The sequence below is a fragment of the Triticum dicoccoides genome, chromosome 2B (assembly GCF_002162155.2).
Source record: "Triticum dicoccoides isolate Atlit2015 ecotype Zavitan chromosome 2B, WEW_v2.0, whole genome shotgun sequence".
Lineage (NCBI taxonomy): Eukaryota > Viridiplantae > Streptophyta > Magnoliopsida > Poales > Poaceae > Triticum > Triticum dicoccoides.
In genome coordinates this window covers 270595973-270608047 of record NC_041383.1, presented here as the reverse complement: position 1 = coordinate 270608047, position 12075 = coordinate 270595973, and the positions used below count along the sequence as shown (strand labels likewise).

Genomic DNA, 12075 nt, shown 5'->3' with positions numbered 1-12075 from the left:
CTCCTTTTAGGGGATGGAGATCTTTGTCGTGGTGACCCGTGTCTTCTTTTGGGGGATGGAGATCTTCTGCGAGGTGACCCATCTCTTCTTTTAGGGGATGCAGATCTTCGGCGTGGTGAACCATGTCTTCTTCTAGGGGAAGCTGATCTTCGTCGCGGTGACCCATCTCTTCTTTTAGGGGAAGCTGATCTTCGCTGCGGTGACCCATCTCTTCTTCCAGGGGATGTAGATCTTCGGCGCGGTGACCCATCTCCACGCCGAGATTGTGCTTTTCTTTCTGGAGAGTTATCCCGTGCATGTGGAGACAACTCATGTGAGGGAGCTCTTCTACGGTTGGTGTCATGGTTTTCAGGAGATCCAGGAGATCGGGACCGATGTCTTGCTGGTGGGCTTCGAGAGTCAGCCAAATTATCACCCTCTTTTGCATGATGTGGTGAGTCCAGTTTCTCAGATGAATGAGCATGAGGTGACCTTTCTACTGAAAGTGAGACCCTCCTGGCTGGTGATGGTGTGCCCTTCTCTAGTCCTGCAGACCTTTCAGGTGGAGAATCCCACTGATTGCCAGGCGTAGAAATGCCATTCTCGGTACCAGGATCTTCCTGCTCCATCCCATCCAAATAGGAAGGTGCAATTGCAGAGTTGAAGTTCTCATTGTCATGTTCATCATGAGGATTAGAATTCCCACCATTCATTTGATCATCCTCTGTCCCATTCACTTCATTGTGAAAAGTCTCATGTAACTTTCTGTTGTCCTTATTTCCCATCTGAGGCGCAGAAGAGTTTGGAATTTCATCATCATCATCATCACCGCTATTGCTAAATTGATAATCCCTACTGCTATTATCAGCTAACATAGAGTCACCAAGATAGGCATCAGAATGTGTAGTTTCTTGTTGAAAGTTTGATATATCATTACCACTGCTTTCATGAAGCTCTGGAGGAAGCACACCTTCAACCACTTCTGTATTCTGATGCACATCATAACCCGAAGAAGTGGTACGTACTTCACAGTCATCATTATGGTGAACTTTCCGTTCAGCTGCATCGTTTTGCATATCAGATTCTATATGCACATGATGTTCCTCGTCTTGCTTCAGGGGAGATGCTGGACTAGTTGAAGCGGATTTCATTGTATTGCACATGATCTGATCATTCATATAGGGTACAGAATCTGCAGACAAATATGAAATTTGATCGGCTGCGTCAACTAAAAGTCCATCATTCAGTGGTGGGGATTCAGGTTGTGTAATTCCTTCACCATGATAGTCCATGTGCTCCAACAAGCAACCATCTTGATCTCCAAATAAAGGACCAGGGTCTCCACAAGTCCCATCCAGACTTCTCTCAGGGGATATGTAATCCATCTGAATGTTGAATAAACAGCAAAAATGGAATAGTAAGAGTACATTACAAGAGAGAATTTTATAACAGAGAACTGAATAGATGATACGGCATACCATGCCCAGTTTATACAGTTGAGATACTGATAAAACCCTAAATTACCATGACAGGATAACATTTAAGTTCACACATAAAAGGTAGCAAACAGCAGAAGATAAATCAAAGCAGCAAAGTCGCCGATTTCCCACCTGATCTCTGTAGAGGATAGCCTCAGATTCATATCCACTAACATAAACAAAATGCGGACTTATTTGTGATGTGCCATTTACAATTAAAGAACTGAAACAATCACAGCATTACGTGTAACAAAAAAGAAAGTTGTCCTTAAGGAAAAACGATAGTGCAATCCGTTTGTGCAGACGTCCAGCATTTGCAAGTTGCAGGAGCAGGAAATGCAATAGAATGGAAGGACGGTGTGCTCGCAAGGGTGCATCATGAAGCATAAAAGACAACACTGCAACAGCGAAGTAAAACATCCAGTAAAAGACTGCCAGTGCTCCAAACACAATCCAGCGAGGCAACTGTATTTCGAGCAATTTTGCTAATTCAGCTGATGTGGCAACAATAGCAACAACCATGACCCATTCTTAGTACAGTTGTCACACCTGCACCCACTAGTGCCACGGTGGACCTGATCAGCCAATAGGAGGAGGAGGAACAAGTCATCGGGCCAAGTCAGCATCGGGACAGAGTGGCGAGAGGCTACTTTACCTGCCCCTGCGTGGGCGCGTGAGTCATGTGTGTGTATTGAGTTCTCTCTGTCGTCTACCTGTATCTGAACCTTCCTCTCATCCCAGTAAAGCTACTTTCCCCCTTCTCTGAATCTCTCCCCCATTCCCCTCGTGCGATCTGTTCGTGTGGATCGTCACAACTGGTAATCAGAGCCTCCTGCGATCCCGGCCAGAAATTTTCTTCCTCCCACTCCGCCGCGAGATCGATCTGTAACATCCACTGCTCTGGGTGTTGATTTGCTCCGGCAAATCGACACAAAATCCCAAGCAGGGTTAGATCGACCGAGCCGGACGGCACCCCCTTCCAAACCCTCCGCACAAACCAAGCATATCCTTCTCGCCATGCCCGAATCATCGGAGGAAATCAAGTCCATGCTCTCGTCCCTGCTCAACCGCTTCGACGAGAGCAAAATCGCAGGCGATAAGCAAACGGAGGCGCAGCTCGCCTTCAACAAGCAGGTCACCGTCGATCTCGCGCACCTGCGCCGGCAGGTGGATCTGACGCAGGCAGACGTCGACGAGGTTCGTCAGCAGAGCGACACCGTACCACCACCACCAGCGACCTCGCCGCACGGCCGACCACCAAGTACACCCCGGGGCGGCCCCCTCACCGGCTCCTCGGCGGCACCGACGGATCCACACGCGCCGCAACCCCGCCTCGTCAACAACGGCCCTCCTCTGCTTCAACTCCGACACGAAGGGGGGCGTGGGGACGGCCCACACCACGGGGACTTCCCTCCGGGCCACCACGACATGGAGATGCCATGGCCAGAGGAGTACTTCACCAAGCCTCCCAAGCATGATTTTCCAAAGTTCGACGGCTCCGCGCCGTACCTATGGATCGATCGCTGCGTCGCCTACTTCGAGCTGTACCGCGTGCCGCCACACAACTGGGTGACCACGGCGACGCTGTACATCGAAGGACAGGCAGCCCACTGGCTTCAGGCGTACCGTCAGGCTCATCGTGCTCTGGGCTGGGACGCTTTCTGCGCGGCGATCCGCGAAGAATTTGGGGCGGAGGAGTTCGAACTGGAGATGAATCAGCTGCTGCATCTGCGGCAAACCGGCACGGTGGCGGAGTATCGATCGGCCTTTGAAGCTCACATGTACCATCTACTCGCCCTCGATGCCTCGCTGAGCCCGCGCTTCTTCGTCACCCAGTTCCTCCTCGGATTACGGGACGATCTTCGCGCAGCGGTACGCCTTCAGGCTCCGACCAGCATCACGCGCGCCTCGGTGCTGGCTCGCATTCAGGAGGAAGAAAACGACGTGCGCCGCCCACGCCCTCGACCGATCCCAGCCGGGCGGCCCCCGCCTCTGCCCGCCGCGATTCCCCCGCGATCACCCGCAGCGGCAGCGGTGGCTCGACCGGCCAGCGACGAGTTCGCTCGCGAGCGTCAACTCCGCGACTTCCGGCGTGCCAACGGGCTCTGTTTCAAGTGCGGCGACAGATACTCCCGCGAGCATCGTTGCAAGCAACAGACGCAATTGCTCACCATCCAAGTGGGCGACTACGGCGAGGTGCTCACTGACGATGCCATGCACGCACTCGACCTGTTGGACGCACCGGAGCCGGCGCAACCTGCACCAGAGTGTTGCCTCATCTCCACTCATGCGGTCTCTGGCGGGGACTCACCGCGCACTATCCGCCTTCGCGCCATGGTGGGAAATCAGGTGATGCTGCTGCTCGTGGACTCAGGCAGCACACACAGCTTCATATCCCAGGCGTTCGCGGAACGGATCAAGGCCACTGGCATACCTCTGCCGCCCGTGGAAGTGCGTGTCGCCAATGGGGAGCGCCTGGTTTGCGACAGCATGATCCCGGCTGTCCAGTGGTGGTGCCAAGGACACACATTCAGTACGGACATGCGCCAGCTTGCGCTCGGGGCATACGACGGCGTGCTGGGCATGGACTGGCTCGAACAAAACAGCCCCATGAACTGTCACTGGCTGGACAAGACCATCTCCTTCGCGCACCAGGGCAAGACCGTCACACTGCAAGGTGTTCGACCCAAGGGCACAACTACCAACATCGCCTACATCGAGCCGGATCAGTTCGCCAAGTGGCACACCGGGAACGATATCTGGTACATGGCAGTCGTGGACTGGCGGGCGCCGAGCACGGACAAGGACAAACCACCTCCACCAGCAGTGCAAGCGGTCCTCGAGGACTTTGTCGACGTGTTTGGCGACCCCAAGAAACTGCCACCACACCGGCAGTATGATCATGCCGTCACCCTGGTGGAAGGCGCACCACCGGCGAACGGGCGGCCGTACCGGTACTCGCCGTTGCAAAAGGATGAGATCGAGCGCCAAGTCGACGAAATGCTGCAGTCCGGCGTCATCACCCACAGCGTGAGTCCCTTCGCGGCACCAGTTCTCCTCGTCAAGAAGAAGGACGGGACTTGGCGGTTCTGCATCGATTACAGGCGGCTCAACGACATCACCATCAAGAACCGGTTTCCCTTGCCGATCGTCGACGAACTGCTCGACGAACTGGCCGGCGCGGCTTACTTCTCCAAACTCGACCTCCGCGCCGGCTATCACCAAATCCGTATGCGAGAAGAAGACGAGCACAAGACCGCGTTTAAAACGCACCATGGCCACTTTCAGTTTCGAGTAATGCCGTTCGGCCTGACGAACGCACCGGCAACCTTCCAGTGCCTGATGAATGCAATCTTCGGCAAGCACGCGCGCAAGTTCGTCATCGTCTTCCTCGACGACATTCTGGTCTTCAGTGGCACCCTGGAAGAGCACGTCGAGCATCTGAGGCAAGTGTTTGAGCTCCTTCGTCAGCATGAATTGTTCGTCAAGGCCTCGAAGTGTTCCTTTGCGCAGGATAGCATTGAGTACCTGGGGCACATCATCTCCAAGGAAGGAGTGGCCACGGACGCCGACAAGACCCAGGCGATGCTGCAGTGGCCGGTGCCCACGACAGCCACTGAACTCCGCGGATTCCTCGGTTTAACTGGCTACTACAGAAAGTTTGTAGCACGCTATGGCATCATTGCCAAGCCGCTCACCAACTTACTGACGAAGAAGGGCTTCACCTGGTCTGAACAAGCACAAACGGCATTCGATCTGCTCAAGCGCGCCATGGCAAGCACACTTGTTCTCGCTCTGCCGGACTTTGACAAGCCGTTCGTAGTCGAGACAGACGCATGTGACACTGGCATCGGCGCGGTGCTCGTCCAGGAGGGTCATCCGGTGGCATATTTCAGCAAGGCACTGGGTGTTCGGAATCAAAAACTGTCTGCATATGAGAAAGAGTTTCTTGCAGTGATAATGGCCGTGGAGAAGTGGCGTGCTTATCTTCAGCGCGGGCCATTCACCATCCTTACAGATCACAAAAGCCTGTCCAATTTGGGGGACCAACAACTGGAGACAGATCTGCAACGCAAGGCTATGTCCAAACTAGTGGGGTTGCAGTTCACATTTCAGTACCGAAGAGGAGCAGACAACGGGGCAGCAGACGCTCTGTCGCGGGTGGGCGCTGCACTGAGCGTGGCTGCGCTCTCCCTCTGCCAGCCAGTTTGGGTGCAAGAGGTCGCCAATTCTTACGCGACGGATGCCACAGCGCAAGAGATGCTCTCCCGCCTCGCCATCCACAGCCCAGACGAGGAGGGGTTCGAGCTGCACAAAGGATTGATTCGCCGCGGTGACAGGCTCTGGATCGGCAGCAACACGGCGCTCCGCACAAAGCTCATCAGTGCGTTCCATGACAGCGCGGTGGGGGGACACTCCGGCATCACCGCCATGCACCAGCGTGTCAAGAAGCTCTTCCTCTGGCCTGGGCAGAAGCGCGACATCGACGACTTCGTCAAGCAATGCCTGGTGTGCCAGCAGGCGAAGCACGAGCACTGCCGGCCGCCTGGACAATTGGCTCCCTTGCCTGTTCCCACAGCACCCTGGCAGGAGCTCACGATGGACTTTGTCGAGGGGCTGCCGACCTCGGAAGGATACGACTCCATCATGGTGGTCGTCGATCGCCTTACCAAATTTGCACACTTCATCCCCCTCCGTCACCCATTCAACGCCACCAAGGTGGCACGAGCATTCTGGGACAACGTCGTCAAGCTCCACGGCGTGCCAAATTCGATCGTCTCCGACCGCGATCGCGTCTTCACCAGCGCGCTCTGGCGCGAGCTGTTTGCGGCCACCGGCACCAAGCTGTTGTACTCTACGGCTTACCACCCGCAGACGGACGGCCAAAGCGAGCGGGTCAACCAATGCATGGAGATGTACCTGCGCTGTGCGATCCACGACGACCCCAGTCGCTGGCGCCGGTGGCTTCCAGCCGCGGAATTCTGGTACAATTCCTCCTTCCACGCCTCCCTTAACTGCACCCCGTTCAAAGCTCTGTATGGCACCGAGCCCAATTTGGGGGCCACAGCACTCTGGGACGACAAGCCGGCGCCGGTCCTCGACAACGAGCAGTGGGACTGGGGCGCGCACACCGCCCGTCTTCGTCAGCAACTGCTGCGAGCTCAGCAACGCTTCAAGAAGAAGGCGGATCGCCATCGCACGGAACGAAGCTTTCAGGTGGGCGAGGACGTGCTGCTGAAGCTTCAGCCGTACGCGCAGTCCTCCGTCGTCAATCGACCCTGCGCCAAGCTGGCCTACAAATTCTTCGGGCCATTCAAGGTGGAGGCCAAGATCAGGACCCTCGCCTACAAATTGATGCTGCCACCGGACAGTCGCATCCACAACGTCTTCCACGTCTCCCAACTGAAGCCGTACACGCCCAACTACACGCCGGTCTTCGCTGAGCTGCCCAAGCCACCGGACCTGACTCTGGTGGAGACGGCGCCCGTGGAGATCATCGACAGACGCATGGTGAAGCGCGGCGACGCAGCTCTGATTCAAGTTCAGGTGCGCTGGAACTCCGCTTCACCAGCAGCCGTGACATGGGAGGATTTCGAGACGCTCAAGCTTCGTTTCCCGGCCGCCGCCATCTGGAGAGAGCCGGCCGGAGCGCCAGGTGACGCTCCTGCTGATGGAGGGGGAAATGTCACACCTGCACCCACTAGTGCCACGGTGGACCTGATCAGCCAATAGGAGGAGGAGGAACAAGTCATCGGGCCAAGTCAGCATCGGGACAGAGTGGCGAGAGGCTACTTTACCTGCCCCTGCGTGGGCGCGTGAGTCATGTGTGTGTATTGAGTTCTCTCTGTCGTCTACCTGTATCTGAACCTTCCTCTCATCCCAGTAAAGCTACTTTCCCCCTTCTCTGAATCTCTCCCCCATTCCCCTCGTGCGATCTGTTCGTGTGGATCGTCACAACAGTTCTTAAGGACAAGGCATTCGTAATACTGAACTGTGTCAGTCTATTTATTAGCTAATCAGAACCAAACAAACGAAGTGAAATCTTTCCAGAGATTTCAAATTTCTCTTCTGACGACTTATATACATAATTTACACGAACAATTCTCAACCGCTTAGACCCTGGCGAAACTGAATTTCCATATTTGAAAGGCAGGGCTGCTACTTATGGTTCATCAAACTGGCTAACACAAGAAAAGGACCATTTATAAAAACAACCAATTTTGACACTTCAGAGCAACAACATGCTCCTAAGTTGTTAAACAAACATTTACCGTAACAAGTGCAATATGTTAATACAGCTCTTACGACAAGGCAACAGTGCCACCTAGCCCTCTACTGGCACACCCCTAAAACACTACTACTAGCTGAAGTGACAAACCGATATTACAAGGAAACGAATAACAAAGCCCACGATCAAATCGACAAGTTCTAACCTGATACCTCGTCCAGATCCGCATTACGCTTTCACGTCCATTGAGCACATAAAACGGAAACTTAACCGCGTGGAATTATGACCGCACAAACCGTACTAATTTCGGCGTGTAATACACAAACAAGCAGCATCGGAGCCACTGCTGCATCTAGGCTCTTGGATCCCACTTCCAGGCAAACGCAATTTCAAATTGACTGATCCCCGTAAAAACCGCATCTAGGACTAGGATTTACCCGCACAAACCCCAAATTACGACAATCGCGCCAGGAAAAAAAATCGAAGCAAACCCTAAGGGAAATGCGGTGTCGTGTACCGATCTGTGCAGCCAGACTCCCCGCCCCCATCACCAACTAGAATTCCGACCCCAAATATGAGGGGTAAATTGGGGAGAGAAACCACCGAGAGCAGAACCCTCACCTACGAAAGACGCCACGGAGGCAGCCACTTCTGCAGTGGGAGTCCTTCCCTTGCTCCGATGCCCCTTACCCCGGCCCGTGAGAGAAAATTCTCTCCTCTCTCTCCCCCTCCTCCCCCTCCTCCACCCTTGGAGAGAGAAGGGAAGAAGAAGCAATGGATTGAGATTTTTGGGAGGCCGTACGAAATGGAGGGCTCGTGGGGCGTAAGTAGCGTGTGTGGGTACGCTCACCCCCGCGCGGGTTCGCGCAAGGCGTGGGAACCGAGGATCGGGGCCCACCTTGCCCGCGGGCCACGTGTGGAGCCGATGCGGGCGGGTTTGTTGAGGACGGTAACCTAACCGGTGTCTGGACCCCATCATCGCCGCGTCATATTGGGCCGGGACGAGGGCCGGAGACTAAATTTGTGCACCACTATCTCTAAGAAAAACCCCTCAAAAAAATGTAAAAAGAAAAGGCTAATTGTCCGAACTAGTCTAAAAATAATAATTGTCCGAACTAGTCTTAAAAAAAACTAATTGTCATAAGTAGTTTTCCGTCAAGTTAGGGTTCTAGCCCCCTCTGTCGGCGTTGAGGCCACCTTGTACCTCGGCTCCCCCCTCCTCCGTTGACTCTCTCGGGATGCAATCGAGGCAATCTTGTATTGTTGCCCGGCCTTGGTAGTTGCGGAGATCGTGGGGTTTCTTGCTATGGTTATCCCTGGTGCAATCGGATCGTAGTTTGGGCAAAAGAAGATGGCGTCTGGTGGCTCTGCTAGTTCGTTTGTTGTTGACCACGATCTAGAGAAGATGATGTCGGAGTTGGGCCTGCGAGAGGAGCATTTGAATGTCGTGGTTTTTTAGGAAGAGGTCCCAACACAAGAACAACCTATTAGGTGGATGGCCCTAGCTAGGGTTCACAAAGAAGGGAAAATCGATCACTATTTGTTCTTTAGGAACATGAGATCGGCATATGGTATTTCGCGCAAGAGGCTCGCATCCGCCCTCTCAAGCAGAATATTTTTACCCCTCTATTTTTTTGCTTAGGGGTCTGGGAGAAGGTTATGGATGGAGGTCCATGGGTGTTTTGTGGTGACGGTGTTGATCACCCCCTATGATGGCTTCACCAAAATGTCGTCAATCGAACTCAATCATCTACATATATGGTTACAAATGCACGACATTCCTGATGGCTATGCTCCTCTTGTTGAATCACTGGTTCTCCTCCTAGTGATCATCAAGATCAGAGCTACGATACATCTCCTAGATTGTTCGAACATGGGTTAAAACACCCCGATTACTCCACGCACGCGACAACGGATTTTACCCAAGTTCAGGCCACCATAGTGGTGTAACACCCTACTCGTGCTTTAGTGTGTTCTTCTGTACATTTATCCGCCCTTACAAAAGCTCATATCGTCTCCTTTTATACCCTCTCGAACTTCGAAGAGGGGACCAACACCGATAAGTGAAGTAAGGTTGTTTGGGCCCATTTATTTCATCAGGCCCTTTCTGATTGTGAACGTTGCAAGAAAATCAAAAAAAATCCTACGAAACACCCAAGATCTAATTTAGGAGATGCATAGCTACGAGAGGGGAGTGTGTCTACATATCCTTGTAGACCGAAAGCGGAAGCGTATATAACACGATTGATGTAGTCGTACTCTTCGTGATCCAATCACGACCCAATCCGATATATCGTCGAATGGACGGCACCTCCGCGTTCAGCACACGTGCAACTCGATGACGTCTCCTCCTTCTTGATCCAGCAAGCAAGAGAGGAGAAGTAGATGGGATCTCAACCAGCATGACGACATGGTGGAGATGGTGGTGGTGCAATGCCGGCAGGGCTTCGCCAAACGCTGCCGGAACCAATCGTGATGTCCGCGATCTCATCTGGGACTCCGAACAACATTCGGTTACCAATGCACATATCCCAATACTACTCTAGTGTCATCAAACATTAAGAACGCGTACCCTATGGGTTCGAGAATCATGTAGACATGACCGAGACACCTCTCCGGTCAGTAACCAATGGCGGGACCTGGATGCCCATATTGGTTCCTACATATTCCACGAAGATCTTTATCAGTTGAACCACGATGTCAAGGATTCGGTCAATCATGTATGCAATTCCCTTTGTCCAGTGATATGTTACTTGCCCGAGATTCAATAGTCGGTATCTCCATACCTAGTTAAATCTAATCACTGGCAAGTCTCTTTGCTCGTTCTGTAATACAAGATCCCATGACTAAACTCATTAGTCACATGCTCGCAAGCTTCTTATGATGTTGTATTACCGAGAGGTCCCAGAGATATCTCTCCGTCATACGGAGTGACAAATGGCAATCTCGATCCATGCCAACCCAACAGACACCTTCGGAGATACCTATAGAGCATCTTTATGATCACCCAGTTACGAAGTGACGTTTGATAGCACACAAGGTATTCCTTCGGTATCCGGGAGTTGCATGATCTCGTGGTCGAAGAAACAAATACTTGACATGAAGAAAGCTATAGCAAATAACTTAAACGATCTGATGCTAAGCTTATGGTTGGGTCTTGTCCATCACATCATTCTCCTAATGATGTGATCCCGTTATCAAATGACAACTCATGTCTATGGTTAGGAAACCTTAACCATCTTTGATCAACAAGCTAGTCTAGTAGAGGCTTACCAGGGACACAGTGTAGTTTATGTATTCGCACATGTATTTAAGTTTCTGATCAATACAATTCTAGCATGAATAAAAACATTTATCATGAACGGGAAATATGATAATAACTATTTTGTAATTGCCTCTAGGGCTTCCAACAGTCTCCCACTTGCACTAGAGTCAATAATCTAGTTCACATCTCCATGTGATTAACACCCAATCAATTCTGGGGTTTGATCATGTTTTGCTTGTGAGAGAGGTTTTAGTCAACGGGTCTGCAACATTCAGATCCGTGTGTACTTTGCAAATCTTTATGTCATACTGTAGATGCTACTACAACGCCAACTTGGAGATATTCCAAATGACTGCTCTACTGTACATATCTGGTTTGCGACTCAGAGTCATCAGGATCGGTGTCAAAGCTTGCATCGATGTAACCCTTTACGATGAACTCTTTATCACCTCCATAACAGGGAAACATTTCCTTAGTCCTCTTTAGGCACCTAAGGATAATTTTGACCGTTGTCCATTGATCCACTCTTGATCACTTTGTACCCCCTTGCCAGACTCATGGCAAGGCACACATCAGGTCTGGTACACAACATGTCATACAATATAGAGCCTATGGCTGAAGCATAGGGGCTGACTTTCATCCATTCTCTTTCTTCTGCCATGGTCGAGCCTTGATACTTACTCAACTTCACACCTTACATTACAGAAAGAAATCCTTCTTTGTCTGATCCATTTTGAACTCCTTCAAAATCTTGTCAAGGTATGTGCTCTATGAAAATTTTATCATGCGACTTGATCTATCTCTATAGATCTTGATGCCTAATATGTAAGCAGCTTCATCCAAGTATTCCTTTGAAAAACTCCTTTCAAACAACCCCTTATGCTTTCCAGAAATTCTACATCATTTCCAATCATCAATATGTCACCCACATATACTATCAGAAATGCTATAGAGCTCCCACTCACTTTCTTGTAAATACAAGTTTCTTCATAAACTTTGTATAAATCCAAAAGCTTTAATCACCACATCAAAGCGTATATTCCAACTCCGAGATGATTGCACCAGTCCATAGATGGATCGCTGGAGCTTGCATACCTTTTTAGCATCCTTAGGATCCATAAAAT

General features: G+C 51.5%; 1 protein-coding gene across 3 annotated transcripts in view; it reads right to left on the bottom strand.

Annotated features, from left to right (window-relative positions):
• LOC119363487 (serine/arginine repetitive matrix protein 2-like) overlaps nt 1-8477 on the bottom strand; it is an 11264-nt gene extending 2787 nt beyond the window's left edge. For 2 of the 3 annotated variants that reach the window (XR_005174000.1, XM_037628852.1), the window contains exons 1-2: nt 8308-8477; nt 4-1364 (exon numbers count right to left, since the gene is read on the bottom strand). Coding sequence is in view for 2 of the 3 variants with exons in the window: in XM_037628852.1 (XP_037484749.1) it covers nt 4-1364 (1361 nt within the window). In the remaining variant the exon portion in view is untranslated. The remainder of the gene's footprint in view (nt 1-3; nt 1365-8307) is intronic. The other variant, XM_037628854.1, reaches the window with a different exon arrangement.
• Nucleotides 8478-12075: the final 3598 nt, after the last annotated feature.